Source organism: Brassica napus, chromosome C9 (assembly GCF_020379485.1).
Source record: "Brassica napus cultivar Da-Ae chromosome C9, Da-Ae, whole genome shotgun sequence".
NCBI classification, from domain to species: Eukaryota; Viridiplantae; Streptophyta; class Magnoliopsida; order Brassicales; family Brassicaceae; genus Brassica; species Brassica napus.
This window is the reverse complement of record NC_063452.1, coordinates 50,294,745-50,318,049: the sequence shown is the minus strand read 5'-3', so window position 1 is coordinate 50,318,049 and position 23,305 is coordinate 50,294,745. Positions and strand designations below refer to the sequence as shown.

Here is a 23,305-nt window from a genome sequence, read left to right as displayed (position 1 = left end):
AATCGGCGGTTTGTGACAGAGAGAGGAAGGAGAGCCGCGGAAAAAATGAGGAAGAAGAGAACGAACTGAAGGAGAAGAAGAAAGGTTGGTTTATATATTAAAATTGTATTGCTCTCGACGGAAACCATAGTATTATTTACTATTTTGGATGACTTCTCCAACTCAATAAAGTTTATTGCTCTCGACGGACACCATAGTGTTATACATGTTTGTGTCGAAGAATCATAATTTTTTTCAACTCGAACCAAATTGATAGCGAGCAAAGAAGCATATATCCTTCTTTTTTTTTTTTTGAAACACACTTGCATTAAATTCGATCAAACAGAGTTTGGTGGGGCTATTAAGCCAATCTCAACCGACAAGATATGTTTTGCTAAGGAGTCCGCAACAACATTTTTGTCCCTAGATATCCATCTAAACGAAATAAATTCAAAGGAAGATGCAATCACACTGGTATTAGAGAGAATGCCGTAGAGGCCAGCGAGAGACGACCTCGTCTGAATGGCTTTAATCAAGACCGCTGAGTCTGATTCCACTTTAATCAAGAAGCATATATCCTTTATATACTCATAAAATCTAGCAAATGGTTAGAATATGTGAATCTCAATACACGCCAACCATTTCTATATTTTAAAGAACTCAAACTTGATTAGGAAAAGAAAAAATAAAAAAGCATGTATTAATATACTTTTTTGTCAAAGTATAATAAAAAAGCATAACAACAACAATCAAGATTTATTTGTGATGACTATGGAGAACTGATGAGGCCTCATTAGTTAGCATCAGTATAAACAACAATAGGACTTCTAACGTTATGTTTCCCATCAGACCAGATTAGATTCGCAGAGGAAGGCAGTTCTGAGTCAAGATCCTTGCCTGTTACAGTTACCATGAACGATTGCTTCTCGTTGACCGTTTTAAAAGACAGAACACTAGGAGTGACGTTGACGCTGAGCTTAGATCCATGACCAGGGACTACTTTTGAATTGTATGTAGACTTCGGTGCACCAACATTAGTGACGGTTCTGTTGAAAGTGACGGTGAAGGAGTTATTAGATCCTGACAACTTAGCCGACATTGAAGGATAGTTGAGGTTTCTTGTTTGATATTCTTTTTCTTCGGGGCAAGTGACAGTTTCACCAGAGATGATTTTAAGGATATTTGAAGTGTAGTTCATGCCGCATAGAAAGGCGATGTGATCTGCTTTGTTCAGTTCGTAGACAAGTCCAGGATTTAGAGAGGCTATTGGGTCGACATGTCCAGCTCCATAAGCAAACTCAGTCGATGCGATACCAGTTCCAGTAGCATTTACCGGCCATGCTGCAAAGATTTGTTACGTGACCATATAAGCACAGATTCCAAAAAGGTTACTTGTGGACAAGAAATAACAATATTATTTTTCTTACCGGTTGTCATGATAGCAGACTGAATCATGGAGGGAGACCATTTAGGGTAAAACGTTTTGACATAGGAAGCCACACCTGCAACATGCGGACAAGCCATAGAAGTTCCTGAGAGAACAGCGTACTTCACATGTCTAGTGTCATATTCAGATGGTTCACCATCCGGTGAATATGCTGCAAGAATCTCAACTCCCGGTGCTGTTATATCCGGCTGCAAGTAATCCACCATTTTTTTATTAAACCGGAGAAATAAACATAACCGTTGTTATAAATGTTACCTTGAGAATATCCACAGCGATGGTGTTTGGACCACGAGAAGAGAAGGAACCAATTAGAGGAGATGTACGATTGAAGATTGCTTCTGTTTTTAGAATAGCCGCTTGTGGAGAACTGAGAAAACAAACAAAAGACATGTTAAGATATAGTTGAAGAATTCTGGAGCAAATGTATAAGCATAGAGAAGATGATTGTGTTTACTTTTCAGACTCAATGTAAGAGACTAAAGATTCAAATTCTTTTTCTGGCAAACCAGAAGCAGGTAAAGGGTGAACAAAGGCGACGTCTGGCTTAGGGCTTTTGTAAATGATTGCAATAGCTCCAACTGATTTAACTACTTTCAAACCACCAGGACTACTACACACTAAGATCTTTCCTTTCACAAGTGATTGTTTTAGACACTCTGGCTTACATAGCCTGTAAAAATAAAATTGATATAATCACATTAGAAAATCAAGATGATCACATTTAAGATAGTGTTGTCAGGGAAGAAATTACTCTGCGGTTTCCGCACTGCAAGCAGAGGAAGCAGCAGATTTTCCGTACACCAATGAATACTTCTTTCCTTTCATATCAAAAGCATTCACTGACTTCCCCTGGTAATAACAACAGTCATTGGTAATTAAAAGTTACGAAGATACTTTGATACTAGAAATGAGACTGTTACGTTGTACTTACGACAAGTGTCTTGTTGTTTCCTAGAACAACTTTGGTGACAAACGAACGGTCTGTGGTACTAGCTGCAACAGTTAACATCCACGGCGCTACAGCCGAGGTTGTACTATCTTGAGGACCGCTGTTACCAGCCGCGGTAACAGTGAGAATTCCTTTGGCCATAGCGTGGAAAGCCCCTATGGCGACCGGGTCACTTTCGAACATGGACGCCTTTTTACCCCCGATAGAGATGGTGAGGAGGTCCACACCGTCAGCAATCGCGTCATCGAATGCAGACAAGAGAGATTCTGAGCTACATCCCGTCGGGGTACATACTTTGTAAGCGGCGATTCTAGAAGCCGGAACGCCTCCTCTCGCTGTTCCATTGCCGATCCCAAAGAAGCTTGTGTCCGCGACTGCGTTTCCAGCCGCAGTAGACGCTGTGTGTGTACCATGGCCTTCAGTGTCCCTAGCACCTTCGCTTGTGTAGTCTCTTGCCCCAATCAACTTACTGAAAAAACAATATTAAACAGATCCACAATATTAACTTTTACTTCATGCCGAAATTAAAACCAGTAATACTAATTTTTAAAGAGAAAATCATTTATGAGAATTACTTGTTGCATGTGAAGTTTTCACCGCCAGAACAAACACCTTTCCATTTCGCAGGAGGAGGACCAAAGCCTTTGTCGGAAAAGCTCTCAGATTCCGGTGTGATCCCAGTGTCGATAACTCCAATAATGGTATCACTTTCCACGGTTGGGTTCCTCTTCGTCCCCTTACCTTGCTTTAAACCCATGAAGTCCCACGACTGAGTTGTATGGAGTTGTAACATTTTGTTCGGGAATACAGACACAACTCCCTCCATTTCTAAGGAATTTATAAAAAATAATTCAATTATTTAACTTTTTAAATCATTTAATGATATGTATCGATCGAAAAACACTCACCTGATACTCGTTCGAGCTCCGACGCAGTGAGTCGGGCAGCGAACCCGTTAAAACTCCTCTTGTAACTTCTCACCAAACGACCTTCGTTCGAACTAGAGTGTATATTATCACGTGTTAGAATATTCATAACGTTAAACTGATTATAACGCATCATGCTTATAGAATCATATATTAAAGAGAAATCACACCTTTCTCCTGTGACCTCTTGAAGAATACTCATGTGATCGGACATTGGTGTGTAGTCTGCTCGAGAGGGAAGTGAACCCATGTAGACGATATACACCTTCATCGATGATTAAATATAATCATATCATTCATCAACATTATCTTCATGTATAGACGGTCATGTTATATATAGGGAGAAACAAGAGACCATGATAACAATAATAATAATACCTGTCTATCTTGAGGATCATCTGTGACTGCTGAAACTGAACTCAAGAATAGGACAAGGAGACATGAGAGGAGGCAAGAGGAAGGTGCTCGTAATTTTCCCATTTTCTTCTAAATTGAATTAAAGGTCACTGCAGTTTATTTTCTTACTTTCTGTTGAGATCAAGATGAAATGATGTACATATATACGAGAGATCATACATGCATGGTATTAAATCAAAAGAATCTAATTCAATTCAATCCTCTGATTTTGTGCCTTTAATTGTCAAGTTTTACCATACTTGATTATATTGGTATCTGTATCAATTAAACTGTGACATTTTGTTCACACTTTTAGAATGGAGTCCATCGGCTAAATTGCACTCAGCAAATAAAAACAAAACTAGTTCAGGATATAATAGATCCGTATCCTAAAAATTGAGTTCTCAATTTATCTTTATTTGGTTTTTGATTTTCTTATAGAACAATAAAAATATAGTAAATGGAAAATACTAAAAAAAATTACAATTGATTTTTTAGTTTCAGTTACTAAACAGAAATGAGACTAGATACATATTTTACCACGTGGTCAAATATATTGATTGGAGTTTATTATATGAAGGCCGTTTAATTAGATGACTAGGCAATAATGAGATATCTAAATAAAGTATAATATAAATTTATAGTGGAAGCACCGTAGTTTAATGGTTAAGGTTTAAAGCCTAATGATCAAAGTTTAAAGGTTTAAAGCCTTTTACACTCAGGTATGAGGTCCAAATCCCAGACAACGCAATTTCTACATCAAGAGGTCTGGTTTTCAATTTCCGGAGAAGGCGAATTATGCATAAAAAAATGAAAAAAATAATTACAAAAAGATTTTCAGCACGGCGCAGGGTGATGCAGTCATACGTGAATCCTCGTAAGGCATGTAAAATTATCGACTGTAATATCGTCTATGTAATAATAGCATAATAACAAGACAAAAAAAAATTATAAATTTTAAATCATTATATAAAAGATGTGAAATTTGAAGTAAAAAAATTTATTGAAACTTATCGGAATTTTAGATGAAAATTAAAGTAAAGAACTTAGTCAAAGGAAAACTTTGTAGGCACGTATGAATATTTGACTAAATCATGTAATTAAATATTTTTCTTATCGTGATTAACATACTGAAGGAAATACAATACTCAAGGAAAGACAATTATGAACATTAACTTTGGTTTAGACTAAATCAGTTTGACTTTTTTATGGTTTACATTATGTACTTAATGGGTTAGAATACGACCCGTTGGAAATAATAGATGAAAATTTTAAATACACATATATAACTTTTTCTATTGTTTACAACGTCTAAAGTGAATAAGTATTCATACTTTTCGAAATGATTACTAAGGAAAACTTTTCCCTCCTTATTATAAATTTTAAGTAGAAAATAATATGCGTTCAAAATAAATAGATAGTTATGATCTATCTATACTATTATTTATGAAATGATTTTGTTGATTTGTCACATTCTCCTTGATTTTAGCTAATTTTGCTTATTTGTCATATTCTTATTAGTTTTTGATTAAATAATCAGCTTTTTAATTTAGATAATATAAATATTTCAAACTTTCTAAATAATTCATTAATTTGTATAATATAAATATTTCAAAATTTCTAATTAGAATATGATTATAATTATTTTAACTTTCACGAGATTCTTATTAGTTTTTAGCATAAATCAATAATTTATTAATTTAAATAATATAAAACTATTTCAAATTTTTAAACTGGAATTACAATTATAATTATTTTACACAAGTTAGGGCCAATTCTTATTTTCATATGATGTAAGATGTTTTAAAATTCTATAGTTTCATTTTTCTCATTCATTCTAAATTGTCTCGATTATAGTTTTTGACATATATATTTATGTACTTTTGATATTTGTTTTTTTAGTTAGAATTCTATATTTTTTTCTTTCTTTGAGTTTGAAAGACTAGGAGCAAGTCGGTTTTATCACATGGAGTTTGGAATTATGAATTAAGTATTCTGAATTACTTCTGTAGTTATTTCCCGTGTATGTTTAATTATTGTTTAATCTATAAAAAAAATATGCTTTGATATTAAGTTTAGAGAGTTGCATATGTAATCATGTTATGAAACGGATAAAATAGATATATTTTTAATTAATAATTAGATTTATCATTATATAATTAACCATAATTTAACTTTAATAATAAAACTATTATTATCTATTTTTTATTTTTATTAAAAGTAAACTTATGAAATATTAAGACAAGCCAATGTATATATTGATCAAGTAAACCAATGAAATATTGTCATTTTCTCAATTCGGTTTTAAAAAAAAAGAGTTTTCTTCTAAATTATCATCGAACTTTAATTTTTATTTATTTTTTATTTATTTTGTTCTTCCTTGGATTTTGTGTGTTTTAGTGTTTTTTTTTTGTAATTTAATACATGTTTCTGATTCAAAAATACAAAGTAGATTAAGAGAGACCAAAAATTCACATTCTTAATTTACTTTATTGTGTAAAATATTTGATATATAATTATGCTCTTATAGTCTCATACTTTTATAGTTTTTTTGTGTAAGGGAAACGTAGACCGAAATAACAATCGAAGAAATTTAAAATGATTAAGAATAAGTTATCTTCATGTTTAAATCATAATACATATATTAATAACTATTAGTAAAATGGTTATGCCTTCATGTGCGTGCGGGCAAAACACCTAATTATATAATGATTAAGAAGTTAATATAGTTAACATAAACTATATGTAGGCATGCGTATTTCATAGTTTTCTTCCAAAGGATTACTACTTATTCATACATTTAAAAATTATAATCAATATTTGGCCACGTTTGAAACTATAATAAATTATGAAATAAAATGCTGGGCGATTGTATTGACTCATTTCCATATTTAAATTGAATATAGTTTAATTCTTTAAGCTAAATATCCCTTATATATTAATTGAAAAACATTACAACATTGTTTTGAAGTCACGTGTCACAATGAGAATGAAATTCAAAATTTTTAGAGAAATAGGTTGATCCATCTTAACTTATATTATACGTTTTATTAAACTAACTATTAAATTAATAAATAGTGTACAAAAGAATATTCTCGCATTTTCCTTAAATAAAATCTACAAAATTGACTAATATGATTAACGTATATATGACAATCAATGATTATGAATAATAAATATTTGATAATAATTTTTGTATCTTAACTCTTTTTTGTTTAATTTTATATTATTAAAAGATATTAAATAACCATATTAATCATATAATAAAAAATTAATGTTTTTATATGTTATATTTTGAATTTTTAAAACGACTACTAAAAGCATTAAATGTCTCATACTAAAATTTTGTGATCAATGGTTTAACGTTTTTGGTAATAACAAGATCCAAATGATCATAAATCGTATGAATATGAAGTCTCATTTACTAGACATCCATATTATATATTAATATATTTTAAAATTAAACTATATAAAATAGAAAAATACTTAAATATGATAATTTCTAAATTTGTATTGAAAAAGTATTGAAACCTTAATATTTTAATTTTGAAATTTGCATTCAAAAAATCGCACATTAGAAATTTTGTGTTTATCATATGAGTATGAATTCTCAATAATAAATGTTTATATTAAAATATACTATATATCTATGTCCATGTCATTGAAATTAAGTTATATACCATATAAAATAAATAAAATGATTGTTTTGATTTATTTACCAAAAAAATATCGTAAATAAATAAGATATATTGTTTTGATTTACTTCTTTACTCTAATTTAGTTATATACATAATACGTAAATGAATACAAATAAATAATAAAATACAAAAATTATTTTTATATATAACATTCATCCCGCGCAATTATAAATAAAAATACAGATATTTTTGTAAATTACTAATTAATTTTATGATTATTTAATGATAATATAATATATATTTAGACGAAAAAAATTATTTTTCTAAAGATTATTAAGAATTATTCTAATTATGAATATAGCATAGCTCAAATGATGACATCTAGCAGTGTGTTCTCAATTAATACAATAGATAAATGATACTACATTTTCTTGTGAACTTTACGGTTGTGAACTTTACAGAGCCAAAAAATGAGAAATACCAACTAGAGCTTAAAATTCAATTGGAACGTTGTGTTACTTGATACGTACGACAAGTGCCTTCACCGAGAACCACTTTGGTGACAAATGAAGGGTTTGTATTCCTGGCTGCAAGCCTGCAACGGTTAACATCCACAGTGCTGAGCTTGCGACTTAGAGCATCTTTATCCCTAAGAAATACAAATAGGTTTTTTTTTCTCTAAAAAAAAAATTAAAAAGCAAACCAATCGCGGGCCGCCACGAGTCAGTGGAGCCCGCGAACAATGTACGAAACTCAATAAAATCGATTTTTAATTAGTAGTTTTTGTAACCGATTCTTAAGGGTTTTGTGGGGACCCACGCACTAAGAACCTCACTGAGAACCCCGGATAAACATGCTCTTAGACCATATTCGGACCAGTGTTGCCAGCCGCATTTACAGGGATGATCACTTTTGACAGAGCGTGAAAAGTTCCAACTGCGATCAAGTCTTCCTCGAACAAGTACACCTCAATACTAGCTATAGAGATGGTGACGATGTCCAACACCGTCAGCAGTGGCATCATAGAACGCACAGTATTTTAACCGCCCAAAGAAGACAACGCTTTTGATTCAACCTCTCAAGTCACAGCTTCTCACACGAAGAGTCTTACATGGACTAATCTTAGAGCATCTCCAATGTATTACTCCATTTTCTAATCCAAAATAGAGTAATTCCAAAATGGAGTTAAGTTTTGCTCCAATGTATTACTCAATTTTCTACTCCAAAATAGAATATTTTAAATATATATTATTTTTATGTTTATTAAAAAATTAGTAATATCATCTTTCATTTATACTATTTGCAAAATAGTCCATTTTCATATGTATGATCTTTTATGTTTTATATTATATATCTTTTGTATGGTACTTATCTTTTAATTTTTATATGTATGGTCTTTTATGTTTTATATTATATATATTTTGTTGCATAAAATAGTTCATTAGATGGATATTTATATAATTAAGAAATATTAACATTAATTTTTATAATATATATAGTAAAATAATATTTATATATTTATTTATAATAATATTTTATTAAAAACGAAAATATTTAGATATAGAGGATCATTTTATAAATAAAAAAGTTCAAACTCCATTTTGGAGTAATGAGTTGGTTTACTCCATATTTGGAGTAATCATATCAATTACTCCATTTTGGAGTGGGTTTTGGAGTGGGGTTGAAGATGATTTTACTGCAAAATAAAGTTTTGAGTAGGTTTTGGAAGAGGGTTGGAGATGTTCTTAGGCCTCAAAATCCGTAATCTTTTTACGTTTGCAGACAATAGTCGTTTTCAGTGATAAGACACCAGAGCGAGTCATCATTAGCACAGAATGTTTGTTGGTCATTACAAAGCTTGCTAAGCAGTTAGGAAGGTAACTAACAACCCCTCAAGAACACTGATGCTGCGGTAAATAGTCATAACTAGTAAAAAAAGTAGACAGTTTTCACTCGGAGCTATTCAATAGTTATGCGCGAACCCAAGCATACCATTTGTGTCAAACGTTAACACTTATAACCACCCCACATGAGGATTCACATCTTATGGTTACAAAGGAAAACTACACTATCCCGAATAAGAGTTTAATGTCTATCATATAAACTCTTCAAGTGTGAAGATAATTAGCAGCCATCATCAGCTCCAAGGTCAGTTCAGGCTCGATGTGGAACTCAGTCTCTTTGCCTCTGTAAGAGAAAATACAACACTATAAGAAGCAGAAACAAAGAGAGTGCTGAAAGAAGGAATCTCAAAGCATGATTATAATCATCAATAAAGATGAAAACTTTATTGTGAATTGGAAATGAATGGATATATAATAGGTGGGATAAAGAGTTTTTTCAGGAAACTAATTGGTGAAACTTAGATAGATGCATGCAACTGGTGATTAGGTTCTGAGTCTAGGAGAGGGTACAATACCATGTTCTAGAGCTCAAATTAGAGAAAGTGAGAGCGAGAATGGACCTGGAGTATTGAAGAGACCAATAGAAGTACTGGCAGATCTTCTCTAGAATTGTAGTGCTGATATCAGGGAAAGTCACTACGCCATCTTTGGATTCCGAAAACCCACCTACCAATCGAAACAACAACAACAACAGAGTTTCTTGAAACATCTTTCACAATTGCAACATCATTACTTTTCCATCTCTAAACAACATGTTGGTATATGCAAACACACTTAGTTTCTCATCAAAAAACGAAAAAAAAAGAGACTATGACTTTGGATGATTTGATTCGAAATCCAATCACGCAGCTGAATTTTCGAATCTCTCGTAAAATCTTTGCTCAAACTGATATAGATTTGATGTAAATCAAGTAAGAGATCACAAGAACAGGAACAGGGATTGCGATCGATCAGTAACCCTACAAACGCATTCAAAGAGAAGAAAGAGGAGAGGAACCTGGAGAAGTGAGCATGCTTCTGATAGTCTGTGAAACCATGGCGGCTTCCCTGTCGATCACGAACTCGAAACCCTCCATGCTTATCAACTTCACCGTCTCTCTCATCTTCCTCCTCCTCGTCTCTCTCCCTGCGTCGCCTTTGGCTATCGCGCGTGATTTTTTACTCGCTGAGATCAACGAATGGCTGAATTAACGAAATGTCAATATTGAAAAAATGGAATAAATTTGTTAAATAGCCATATACGATATTATAGGAGAATTATTAGGGTCGAGTTATTAACGGAATATAATCTCTTAACTAGATATTTAAGAACTGATTATTAATTTTTTTAATTAAAATTTAACAGACGAATTCTTATATATTCCGCTAAAAACCAGAGTACTCATGCTCATCCACAGTGGACAATGTACTTATTTTCGAAACTGGTACCTGTGTTAACTACTTTTATAGCTTAAATTATTTAGCTATCTATTTTCTAACCTAATCTTTATTTATAGGGAAAATCTCAAAAACATCATCGACCCAACCTTTATATTCGATAATTAATTTAGTTGCATTTGTGGTTCGTTTTAGACTACTCCATATCATATTTGTAGAATAGTATAATGAAAATGAATATGGTGATTATTGTATATAATGTACAATGTATGGTAACTATTAAACTTCTTAAAATGTTCATGCTCCTATACGCCCACATGTAACATCCAATGCATAACACATACATCAAAAATGTAATGATTATTATATACAATGATAATAATAGTATAGACCGATAAATTCATATTAGTGGCAATATTATACTATCCCAGATAATGAATTAAATCCAACGCAGACTTTGACTGCTACACGAATATTAACAACTATTCCTTCCATTCCATAAAATATATTTTTTAGAAAAAAAAATTGTTTCACAAAAATACATTTTTGTGTTTTCTATGAAAAAGTGGTAAACTTCAAAAAAAATTAATTGACTTTATTGAATTACTATTAGTTAAAAGTTATTAAAAATTAAAAATTACAGAAAATAATGCATTTATTATGGTAGTTTAATGTGTTTTCTTAATATGTGTGAAAATACTAAAAAGTTTATCTTTGTGAAACAGATGAAGTATTAATTATAACTAGATTTTGATCCGTACGCCCGCGCGGATGTATTTTTTTAAAATATGATGCTATTTATTTTTTATATCACTATTTAGGATTGTGCAAAAAATTCGAATTCGAAAAACCGAACCGATCCCAATCCGAATAAGTAGTACCAAATCTGAATCGAAATTGATCAAATATCCGAATTATTCAAAATTTTGGTATTTGAAGAATTGAAACCTAATCCGATCCGAACCAAAATATTTTGGGTATCCAAAATAGATTTATATACTTATATATATTAATTATTTTTGGATTTAATATATATAAAAACATCCAGAATATATATGATACTTTTAAGTTCGTTTAAATACTTGAAAATATATACAAATAATCAAACGTTTATATCTAAAATAGTTAAAATATACTCAAAACTCCAAAATACTTAAATAATTATTAATTCTCTATCCAAATATTTGAACCAAACCAATTTATATGTTAAGTTAGGTACTCTGACATATGTTATTCAAATTTATATGTAATATATTATATTGTTTATAGATTTTTTAAAATTAAAGCATATAATAAATTTTAATTTTTTAAAAACAATCTAAATTGGTTATCCAAATCTGAACCGAATCATCAAATATCTGAACCGAACACGAAATCCCAAATAGACTTGAAAACGAATCCGAACGCCCACTCATAATCACTATTATATATCTTATATGTGTCATCATAGGTTACAAAAATATGTGTTATCATATAATTAATCGTATTTTATACGTACCATCAAATAAGTAATCTTATAATTAATAATATTTTATACGTACAATCATATAAATAATCACATATATTATATTTTTAAATTTTAATATGAAATATAAAAACCATAATTTAAGTTGGTGTTTGAAATTTGGCTTTGTATTGTATTTTTTTTTATATATATTGAAAACATTTTTATAATGGTTATTAGAAAATATGTTAGTAAAAATCAATTTTTGAATATATGTATATTTTTGAATGAATTTTTTATATAAATCAATTTTAAATTATTATTTTGATTTAAATATGTATATCAAGTAACATAAGCCAATTACTTTTTAATATAATTTGGACTTCCAATATTTTTAATAGGATAAACCCTTTACTTTTTTTTCTCTAACTTACTGCTATCCATGTTTCCAAACAGCATTATATTTATTTTTTTACTACTATCCATGTTTCCAAACAAATACTAAAGGTATTTCTACTTTAATAAGATAGACTGAATATGTATATCAAGTAACATAAACATTTTACCTTTTAATATAATGTAATGGACTTCCAATATTTTTAATAGCATAAGCCCATTATTTTTTTTTCTAACTTACTGCTATCCATGTTTCCAAACAGCATTATATTTATTTTTTTGGTACTATCCATGTTTCCAAACAAATAATAAAAGTATTTCTACTTTAATAAGATAGACTAGATTTGGATCTGCACCTCCGTGCGAGTATTAATTTTCATGTTTATATATATTTTACATAATTAGAATATATTTTTTAAGTTACTTATATATTTAAATGTTTATATATAATTATTTTAAATATAACAATTTGATAGTTTTCATGCTGTAAGTTAATTGATTATTTCAAATCATCACATATATTTGGTATTTTTTATTAAATATATTTTAAAATTATTTTTTATTCAATTATTATGATTCTGATCCGTAATTCAAAGCGCTAGATTTCTTTTATCAATATTTTTTTATGTTTATTCATTTAAGATAATAACTATATATATATAAAAAAAATTAAGATAAGTTAATTTTATACATGAATTATCTAATTTACTAATGTTAACCCATTCTACTAACATATTATATTTCTAACATAAATTTTTATTCTAAATAAAATATATTAATTTATCAGTTTAAAATAATTTTATCATATTTAGTTAAATACTATGTTTTATTTTAAAATGATAGATATAACTATAAAATAGTGAAATTTGATATAATTTTTTTCATTTTATAAAAGATAACTGAGTATATATGTATATATATTAATGTATAATAAATTGGCCCAACAAAATACTCTATTCAGCCTTTTTGCTTTGCTGCAACAAATATCTTATATATTAAAAAAGAAATCACGACTTTGATTTATGTGTGATTTTTTAAAACATGGATTTAATGGATCTATTCCTAAAAATTCATGTTATATTTAATCTCTAATCTTATCATTTAAATTTTGGGCCTACCAGAAATTTTTATTGGGCTATCAATAATTGGATTTAAATAATAGATGATTCATTAGATTTATAGATAATATAAATTAAATAGATATAATTTAATGTTGTAATACTATACTTCCATATGTTACATATTTGTCGATGTTAACTTTTAAAATTATAAAGATTTTTTTAAAATAACAAAAATCATATTATCTAACAATGATTAATCTTTACTACCTTAAACCAATGAAAATAAATTTTAAACTATATATTTTATTTTAAAAATTAAACAAAAACTAAATGGTTAATTATTTACTCGATAATATAAATCCATGAAGCGAAAAGTTTAATTTTTAAAAACTTTCTAAATTTGTGAAATGTTACAATATCTTTGAATATGACAATAAAACAATATTTTACTAATCTTTATATATATAGTTACGATTTTAATAATGAAATAATAATCCAAAAAAATATATATAGAAGAAGATACAAATACATGTGAAAGTTTGAAACAATCTATTCAATGAAAAACATATACCGTAAACGTATTATGTTTTAAAAATTGATAGACACATATATATTATAATATATACCAATTTAGAATTGAAAACAAAATATTTATATAAAAATAAATGAAAACAAAAATCTGCGCGGTTGCGTGGATCGAGATCTAGTAATTAAATTAAAAATATTTTACTACAAACTTACGCCAAGAGTTGTTATGAGTATTATTCAACAAATTAAAACTTACCAACACACTAATTTTAACTAATTGATTTTATTTGAGCACTTAAGCCATTATTTTTTTGTTATTTTTGACATGTCACATGTGTCAGTTAAGATGACTTTTTTTTTTTTTTTTGGTTGATGTCAGTTAAGATGGCTAATCAGTAAACCTCTTCCTTAAAGTTATGATTATTATCTGTCTATGTATTTTAAATGCCTAATTAGTCTCACAAACCACCTAAAGGTTTTTTCTCCTCAAAATTATGATTATTTCTTGTTGACGAAATTGATGAAAATGGCTAATTTTTTGTTAACATATGAAAATGGTTGATTAGTCTCACCACTATAGAAGATTGATTGTTATGTAAATAATGGTTGTTTACTGTTAGCTAAAATCTTCTTGCCGTAAGCAAAACCTACTTGGTTGCGTGGTTTTGTGATTATTATAACTAATTACGAGGGGAAAAGTTAGTTGTTATCTTTTTGTCAACTTCTATAATGATCAATCAACAGACTATCACCAATACATTGACAGAATGTAAATCATACAAAAATCATAACATTACGGAGAGAGAAATCATTTCAAAACACTCTGCAGACGTGTCTCCCAGCAATTGGCTGGGAACCAATGTAACATGACAGTGATTACTCTAATAGAAAATTAATAAGTCACGTCATAATTCCTAGGATACCCCTGAAACATCCATCCTCTTAAACTTTTGTCAGCCAACTCAGAACTCTTATCATTCTTTAATACGCCGTCGTTTGTCTTGTCGAATCTACTCAATTACATAAACATACACAAAGGCCACAGACAATTAAAGCAGTTCCTCAATCAGTTGAAAATTTTCATAATCGGAGAGTGTTTCCTTCCATAGAAAGCAGATCTGAAGAGGGTATGTTCATTTCGATTAATCCGTCGACTCGTTTTTATGATGCATGATATCGATGTTGTTTCTGTGATGATCGGTCGGGTATGTTTTATGTATAGGTTCTTTACTATTTGTGCGATCAAAGAGGAAAAAAAAGATGGCGCATAGAGTAGAACAGGATTACGATTATCTGTTCAAGATCGTGTTGATCGGTGATTCAGGTGTCGGGAAATCAAACATATTGTCTAGATTCACAAGGAATGAGTTCTGCTTGGAGTCTAAGTCCACCATTGGTGTTGAATTCGCCACAAGAACTCTTCAGGTCATTCAAAGTTTCTTCCTTTTTCTTCTATGTTATAATCGTTGGTGAATTAAGACAATGATGTTATACTACTAATGAACAAAAAGTTATGTTTCTGGGTGCGTCTGTGGTCTTGCCATGTGTCCAATCAAGCTCTGTGTTTTCATTTTTCACGTGATCTCTATGTGGTGGTGGTTTTTTGGTACTCTGTCTCTGTTCTTAACTAAATTTAAGTCCTAACCTGTGAAGTCTTTACCTTCCTCTTCAGTTTTCTCTTTTTGTTTGCTATTAGCTTCATGGTATCATCACTAAGTTGTAGAAATTCAGGTCAGTGGTACTTGATTTGATGCGGTTGTGTTCTTCTAATTTTACTTGGTTTGCCTTTTTTGTAATTTTGAAGTTGCATCCTTTAGATTCATTCAGTCTTAAGAACATAATGTATGTTGACTACAATACAACTTTTGAAAGATTCTGTGGATTTGAATAGTTTAATCTTTGGGACTATTCGGCTGCATTCTTCTCCCAGCTCCTTTTGAATGTTAGTTTGTTTTTATTATTGTTATTATCTGAGAGAGTTTTATATCAAGAGAGATTCTTAGCTGTGCTGGCCATGAGTCATGATGAGCGATGCTTTTGTTTTTATTTATATATGTCTATGAATGAATGGTGGAGAGGACAAAAAAGGCTTCCCACAACTTGTGTCCCCAATAATGTTTTATTTACTGATCATCAAAGTCAACCCTTCATCCCTCAAAAAGTCAACTTATCAAATAATAATGTCATGCAACAGTTATGCTTATATCAGGTTCTGTGACCTATTAGTTGTTAACATTGTGCCTTGTTTTGTGATTGTCATATGGTTATGCAGGTTGAAGGAAAGACTGTAAAGGCTCAGATATGGGACACAGCAGGGCAAGAGCGGTACAGAGCCATCACAAGCGCTTACTACAGAGGCGCAGTAGGTGCACTTCTTGTCTACGACATCACCAAAAGACAGACCTTTGACAATGCCCTAAGGTGGCTACGCGAACTAAGAGACCATGCGGATTCCAACATTGTGATCATGATGGCTGGGAACAAATCCGATCTAAACCACTTGAGATCGGTTTCTGAAGAAGATGGTCGGAATCTAGCTGAGGCAGAGGGTCTCTCTTTCTTGGAGACGTCTGCTCTTGAAGCCACAAATGTCGAGAAAGCATTTCAAACCGTGTTGACAGAGATTTATCACATCATCAGCAAAAAAGCTTTGGCGGCTCAAGAAGCAGCGGCTGCTAATTCCGCGATTCCAGGGCAAGGTACAACGATTAACGTTGATGACACATCTGGAGCTGCCAAAAGTGGTTGCTGCTCTTCTTAATTATAAAGCTTTGTCCTCTTTCAAAGCACTCAACTTTCGTTTTGTTTTGCCTAATCTTTCACTTCTTTTCTTTTCGATTTTTGTGGCTGATGAAAATGTAACTCTTCAAGAACATATAGCACACTTCTCTTCAGTTATTTAAATGATGAAATCTTTGATGGGTTTGTGTTCAGAAGAAGAAAACTAAAAAGAGCTTGTTAGTATACTTGTCTTGTGTTGGGTGTTTTCTCGACTCTCGTATGGTTCAGGTTTACAATTGTTCATTCTTTTTCTTTATCATGAGTAACCACAGCTTTATGAAAATAGAAAACGAAAGACAAGGTTTCATGATTAGTAATCCAATTATTAAAGAAGATTTGGATCATTGTTTACATTTGTAATTACTTAAGATTTTTCTTTTTGTACAAATACCTGAGAATATTTTAGTGAAAAACTATATAGACGGTAGTAAAAGACTCTGCATATAAGGAAGGTTGGACGTGGGAAAAGATACAAGTGAGCATGGATTAATGGATGATATAAACCTCTACAAAACAAAAAGATGCATGATAAATTGAGATAACAACAAGAATAAAAGTTTACAATCGTAGTTTTCAGTGAAAATGACAGCTTCTGACTGCTGATAATAACTATGAAAAAACGTACGCTGTATTCGAATTGGTTACTAAATATGTAATTGTTTCTGAACACAATGTAAAAAGTATCTAAAATCAGAAACACCATATAAGTAACCACATTTATCTAAAATTAGTTACTATCTCTATATAATACTAAAAAAACACAGGAGTATAGTTATTCTTGTCGAGTTCCCCAAAACTCTCATTCTTGATCTCTCTCTTGGAGGTGAAATGAAAAATGTGGGTCTTCTTTTAGCTAAACGTGTTGGTTAGTCGATGACATATTCTGAATTTCTGATGAAAGACTATTTTATATGATCTTAGGCGGATATGAGACTTGAACTTTGAAAGCTAAATCCTCTTTTTCACAAATTCAGAATGAAACAGTTACTAGTTTCTGATGCTAATTTCAACTTATACTGAACTAGAAGATAATGATATCTTTTATAGCACCTTTTATATTTGTCAAAATAAATAAATATATAGACCGATATAATATGGTGTAACTATTGAAAGATGAGCAAGATGACTTCAAAACAGTAAAATAACAAGCTTAGTGGAGTTTGGTTTACAAGTGAACATTAATAAAAAATTCATTTGTATAGTCAAATTATTTCTTCTAAATTCTCTAGTCTTTTAAATTAATAGCATAGATGATGACTAAAGTTGGATATAGATCCAAAAATACAATCCAATAAACTCCTAAATTCCTCTTATCCAAGTATCTTACAATACTAAAAGTTGGATATACTCAATATTCAGCCTATCCACGTAAGCATAAAAATTTAACCAATCAATTTTTATATTTTTGCCACATCAGCAGTAGAACCTAAGTTTTTCTTTGCGAATGAATCGATGGAGCTCTTTAATTCCGTTGAAACTAATAGTCTCTTCACCTTTCTTTTTGTCTCATTGTCATCCCTTTAATTACAAGTTTTTATGTCTTCCTCTTCACTTCTATTCACAGACCGACGATAAAGTTTTGAGTCTTTGACCTTCACTAATCTTTCTCTCACACTCTCATAATTAGATCAGCCACGATGGTCTGTGGAAGGGACGCTTCGGAGATGGAATAGGAGGTTGCCCAAGCTGCAAAGAAGACGGGACGCCTTGCCGAAACACATGGCAGCACTGTGAGTTCTTGATTTCGTCTTAGGTTTAAATCAAATCTTTGCAGTTTGCACTCAGGTTTAGCTATCATTAAAAGGTTTATTCTTTGGAACTCTGAATTATTTTCTTATAATCGATCTTTAGTTTTTATCAGTGAGAATTGCACTGAGTTTTTCTGATGCTGCTATGCACATCATTGCAGAAGGAGGATACGAAAAGATTTGCCGACAAACGTTTAAGAATGTTCTCGAACAACATCTTTAAAACTCTTTTCAATGTTACCTGTCAACCTCAGTGACTGATTCGCTATTTTCTGAACATGTTTCAGGTTTCCGTTCGACGCCAGAAGTCTACCGTAGAGATTTTTCACAGCGAGACCTTTAGTGACATGATTCACAATCACCGGGAAGAGAATTGCTGGTGAAACAAAAAAAACTTCAAGCTTTAACAAGTCTCTGATTTTGTTAGGGATCAAACCTGTGAGTTTCACAGATGTTAAGAGTGAAGTAATAAACTTTAGCTTCTGGGGATGAATTTTCAGTAACAGAGCTTGAAATTCCATGACATGTAGTTGTATCTCCGAGAATTGGCTCGCATTGCATCATTGTCAAGGATTTGTCTCTACGATGTTCCTGAAAGGTAAAGCCTCTCTGGAGATGTTTACCTGAGGTTTCCATGAGAGGAGAGCCTGACCTTCTTTATTTATATGGGGAAACATGGGATGGAAACAAAGCAGAGGAGTTTAGGAAAGGAAGAAGAAAGAACCAAAAAATGTGTGTTATGTGGGTATCTTCATATGAGTCATGAGTCTCTTACACATGTTTTTTAAATGAAATTGTGAATTGGTTTAGATTTCTCTCTCAGGTTGAACATGTGGCGAGGGAAGAAAAGTGGGTGGTGCAGCTTATATAACGACGGTCATATTCAGTCTTCTCATTGTTGTTATGGTTATATGTATCAGGTCTGCAATTCATGTTATCTAATATATGATGAAATTGGTATTAAAACTGCAAAGTTTTACATGCAATTTGTTTAACCGCACATGTGTTAATATCCTCTCAAGTCGAAGCTTCTAGCTGTTAGTTCAACTTCAAGTGTTACATTATCTTTTCCACTAGCAACGTTCTTTGGCACCAGTGAGACTTGGGAAGAGATAATGTGCCGTGTTTGGGATATATATATAAAATAAACTCAACAATATAGAGGTGTATATTGAGATACTCTGGTTTTACTTTATTTTCTGGGATTGGATTTGACATTTTTTGTATGTTTAGAGGTTTTTGAATGGCTATAAACAAAAAAAAAAAAACTAAACACCTTTGTTCTACTTCTCAATATGATTACAGGACCCGACAAATCCAATGGCTATTCAGTGTGATGAGAAGCACCGTTATCCTCTTGGGTGTGAAAGCATTCAGCTGTGGGGATAAATGAGATGCTAATGCGCCAAATGTACAAGCAGTCATGTGATCAATAATTATTTTAAAGTCATTTATCCAACTCTCTCAGATTATGATGTTCGATATTATTATCTCTCAACTTCTAAAGGTAAGCGACCAATTTCTTTTTGAATCCTAGACTGCGCATTCTCCAGGTTTGTATTACTCTCCTTCATATATAATATTTTATTGCTAGGGGAGGTCTCTAAACATGATCGTACATGTTACTGATTTAGTGAAGATTCTCACTGATTCCTTTTCATCCCAGGTTTTCTCTTTCTATGTGATTGAAGAGCAAAGCTTCACTGAAGCGGAAAGAGCTTGAACGGTCAGAAGTAAAAAGCAGTCTTCCATTGTGGACAGTATTTAATGGCTCCACAGATCCCATGTTCTCTAACTGTGAGTGACAATGGACGCTTGGAGAAGACGACGAGCATTTGTGCGGATCAACGAGGGAAATTGACGTCACCTCTGTTGTAGTCATGATTATCATCGCCATAGCCGCCACTGGAGTCGTAAATACAGTGGTAGGAGGAGGATAAGAAAAGGGGTTAGGGTGTTGGAAGACTGGCGTTGAACAGAATCTGAAATTGCAGGAGAGAAGAGATGACGTTGTTGTTTTCCTCTACAGATTTCTAGAGATGGATAAGCTTCACAACATTTTATGACTCTCTGTCTCTTTTGATTCGGCTCACTTCTCCTAGAAAAGGTTTTGGGTTTGTTCCACGAAGAACCAACGTAGCAAATTCGCTTAAAACAAAAGAAATGATAAAAGTATGTTGCAGGTAAATACAACATGAGTCAGAAAAGTATCATGCAGAAAACCTATATCTTTTTTCTATATTAAGTCATGGACCCGAAGCTCCACGAATATGACCATGTTCATTGGCTTCACCACTGTGGATGTATTTTTATCCCCGCTTCCTATGCTGAAGATAAAAAAGATAGCATTTTAGTCAATGAAAAAAAGAACGCCAAATGCATAATCATGAATGTACCAGTCCATAACGTTCATAACATCCATAACCAATGGTTTTCTTTCAGATGTTACAAGCAAGCCCGCAGCAGAAGGATATAAACCAGATATAGAAAGGATATTAAATTTTTATTTTGTCACTCACTCAATCAGGAGCAAAGTTACGAAGAAATACACTAAGCAAAAAATGGACAAACAAAAAGAGAAGAAATTACAAAAGATAGGGATGATGACTACAATGTGTGTATATATATGTTTTTATAAAATTCTTTGTTGAAATAGATTTGAGATTTATTTAGCAATTGCATTTGTGGTGGATTTGATAAGTAACATCTAAATTTAGTTTGGCCTTAACACTAATTTATGAAGTTATTTAATTAGTTACATATAACAACTGAATACGAGTTTCTAAGTTTATGAAAAGATTAACACAACAAATTAGATTGTGTCCTATGATATAAAAAAAACTATTTTATAAATGCATTTACAACAAAAAAGGAAAAAAATTCAGTAGTCAAGAAAAAAAAGAAAGTTTATTTAACAAGCGATGAGGAGGAGGACGATGCCAAGAAAGAAGAGCATAGGTTCCTCACTTAGTAAGCATGAGTGAGGGATCTTATTTTTCGGCAAAGAAGCTTAGCTTATTTCTAAAAGAAAAAATGTCAAGTTTTTCAGAGAAGCCCAATTTTTTCTTTAGTTTGGTTTTGTTTATGTTCATATTTTAATTTGTATTGTGTTCTCATGAACTACCCCGTTTGGAGGACAATACTCTTTTGTAGTTTTGGTCAAACAAAGTTTGTCTAGCTGTAAACTTAGTTAGACCAATGAACTTAATTTCTCAATTGAAATAAACCAAGTAAGAAACCAGTTAATATGTTGGTTTGTACTTCCTTTTGAGGACGGAAGATCTATAAACGTGAGCTCAATAATTCTAAGGTTAGATCATTTATAAATTTATCAATTATTTTACATCAAAATAATCGAAATAAAATAGATTTCTGAACATTACTAAAGTTTAATAACTGTCAGTACATTTTTCTGACCATACTATATACAATTTTCAATGTAAAAAAAACAAAACTAATTGTGAGTTTTAACTATTTTGAATTCATTGAAAAAAACAATGAATACAAAGAAAAAAATTAGATTTTTTATTATTTTGTAACTTATGATAAATTCTAATGTACATTTACAAATACAAATGCTAAGTTATAAATACTAAAACTATAGACAAAAACCCGGGCATAGCCCGGGACAGTCGCTAGTATTACTAGAAATATGAATTGGCAAACACACAACTATTGATGAAAAAATAATTATTTACAGGGAAGAGAATTATATTTTACTAAAAGAATAATAATAATAAGTGGTGTGTAGTGGGGTTGAGGGTTCTGACGTCCGGCCAGCGCGTGAGCGCGCGTGCCGTCGCCGGAGCCCATCGATCTTCCACCGAGTGATTTTCTACGGCTTCTCTTACTCGTCCTCTCCCTATCACCTTGTCGGAGCTCTGGTCCGGGCCTTATCCGCTGTCGTCTTCTCCGGAGGTGATCAATCACCAGTGGAGGCGCTGTGTTTGGAGTAACGACGCGAGTGGGTGGAGGATAGGGGTGGTGAAGCCGGCAGTTTCGAGTAGTCTTAGTTTTCCGGGAGGTGGAGGCTTCTAGAGCTCCATCGACGCCATCCTTGTTATCGGGAGGCGGAGGCTTCCTCTGCTCCGCTTTCGCCGGCTCTTGCCTCTGGGGTGTGAAGGTGGTTCTGTACCTTGTGCCGCCAGTTAGTGGTCTTCTACTTCCGTTTTTAGGTTTCTATCTTAGTTTTCTAGCGATGTCGGGTTGGTTTGGCCGGAGGAGCTCTCGTCGAAGGATGATTGACGCTCACTGGTGTAACTGGGTGATGGTTTGCGTTAAGCCTCTCGTCGGTGGTGGTGTTTAATAGTGACGGATTAGCTCTCCTTCTGCGATTGATGCTTTTCGATATTAGAAACTCCGTCTTGAGGGCGTTAGCGGTGATGATGTTGTGGAGCTTTTGAGCTTGGGTTTGTACCGGTGGATCGATCGTTGGAGATGGCACCGGGGTTTCGATTGTTGCCGGGTTCCGTCGTGGATCGAAGCGGTGGAGCGCGTGAGCGGCGCTTTCGTTTGGGTAGCTAGGGTTTTCGGTTTTTTGGGCTTATGGGCCTATGTTTGTGTGGAGTTAGATTGCCCTTGTTGGCTGGGCTTTGTAATATTTGGGTTTGCCCCACCTTTAAATGGAATATATAATATCTCAATTTGGGAAAAAAAAAAAAAAGTGGTGTGTAGTGGGGACCAGCAAATCCATCAAAAATGGACGAACACGGGGGAGATGATTTCTAACAT

The 23,305-nt window shown here is 32.1% G+C and overlaps 3 protein-coding genes across 3 annotated transcripts; 1 reads left to right on the top strand and 2 right to left on the bottom strand.

Annotated features, from left to right (window-relative positions):
* Positions 1–663: 663 nt before the first annotated feature.
* On the bottom strand, positions 664–4,075 carry LOC106433296 (subtilisin-like protease SBT4.13). The gene is made up of 10 exons (XM_013874148.3): positions 3,680–4,075; positions 3,472–3,566; positions 3,284–3,375; positions 2,951–3,203; positions 2,358–2,844; positions 2,178–2,275; positions 1,881–2,096; positions 1,682–1,793; positions 1,407–1,614; positions 664–1,320 (listed from the first exon to the last, which is right to left on the bottom strand). Exons 1-10 carry the CDS (start codon positions 3,779–3,781, stop codon positions 773–775), a joined length of 2,211 nt encoding a protein of 736 aa, XP_013729602.1. The 5' UTR covers positions 3,782–4,075; the 3' UTR covers positions 664–772.
* Positions 4,076–9,240: 5,165 nt separating this feature from the next.
* On the bottom strand, positions 9,241–10,461 carry LOC106433293 (elongin-C). The gene is made up of 3 exons (XM_013874147.3): positions 10,237–10,461; positions 9,800–9,905; positions 9,241–9,522 (listed from the first exon to the last, which is right to left on the bottom strand). The coding sequence occupies exons 1-3, from the start codon at positions 10,340–10,342 to the stop codon at positions 9,444–9,446; spliced, it is 291 nt and encodes a 96-aa protein (XP_013729601.1). The 5' UTR covers positions 10,343–10,461; the 3' UTR covers positions 9,241–9,443.
* A 4,475-nt stretch (positions 10,462–14,936) lies between these two features.
* Positions 14,937–16,959, top strand: LOC106433281 (ras-related protein RABA2d). The gene is made up of 3 exons (XM_013874135.3): positions 14,937–15,172; positions 15,268–15,470; positions 16,318–16,959. Exons 2-3 carry the CDS (start codon positions 15,306–15,308, stop codon positions 16,804–16,806), a joined length of 654 nt encoding a protein of 217 aa, XP_013729589.1. The 5' UTR covers positions 14,937–15,172; positions 15,268–15,305; the 3' UTR covers positions 16,807–16,959.
* Positions 16,960–23,305: the final 6,346 nt, after the last annotated feature.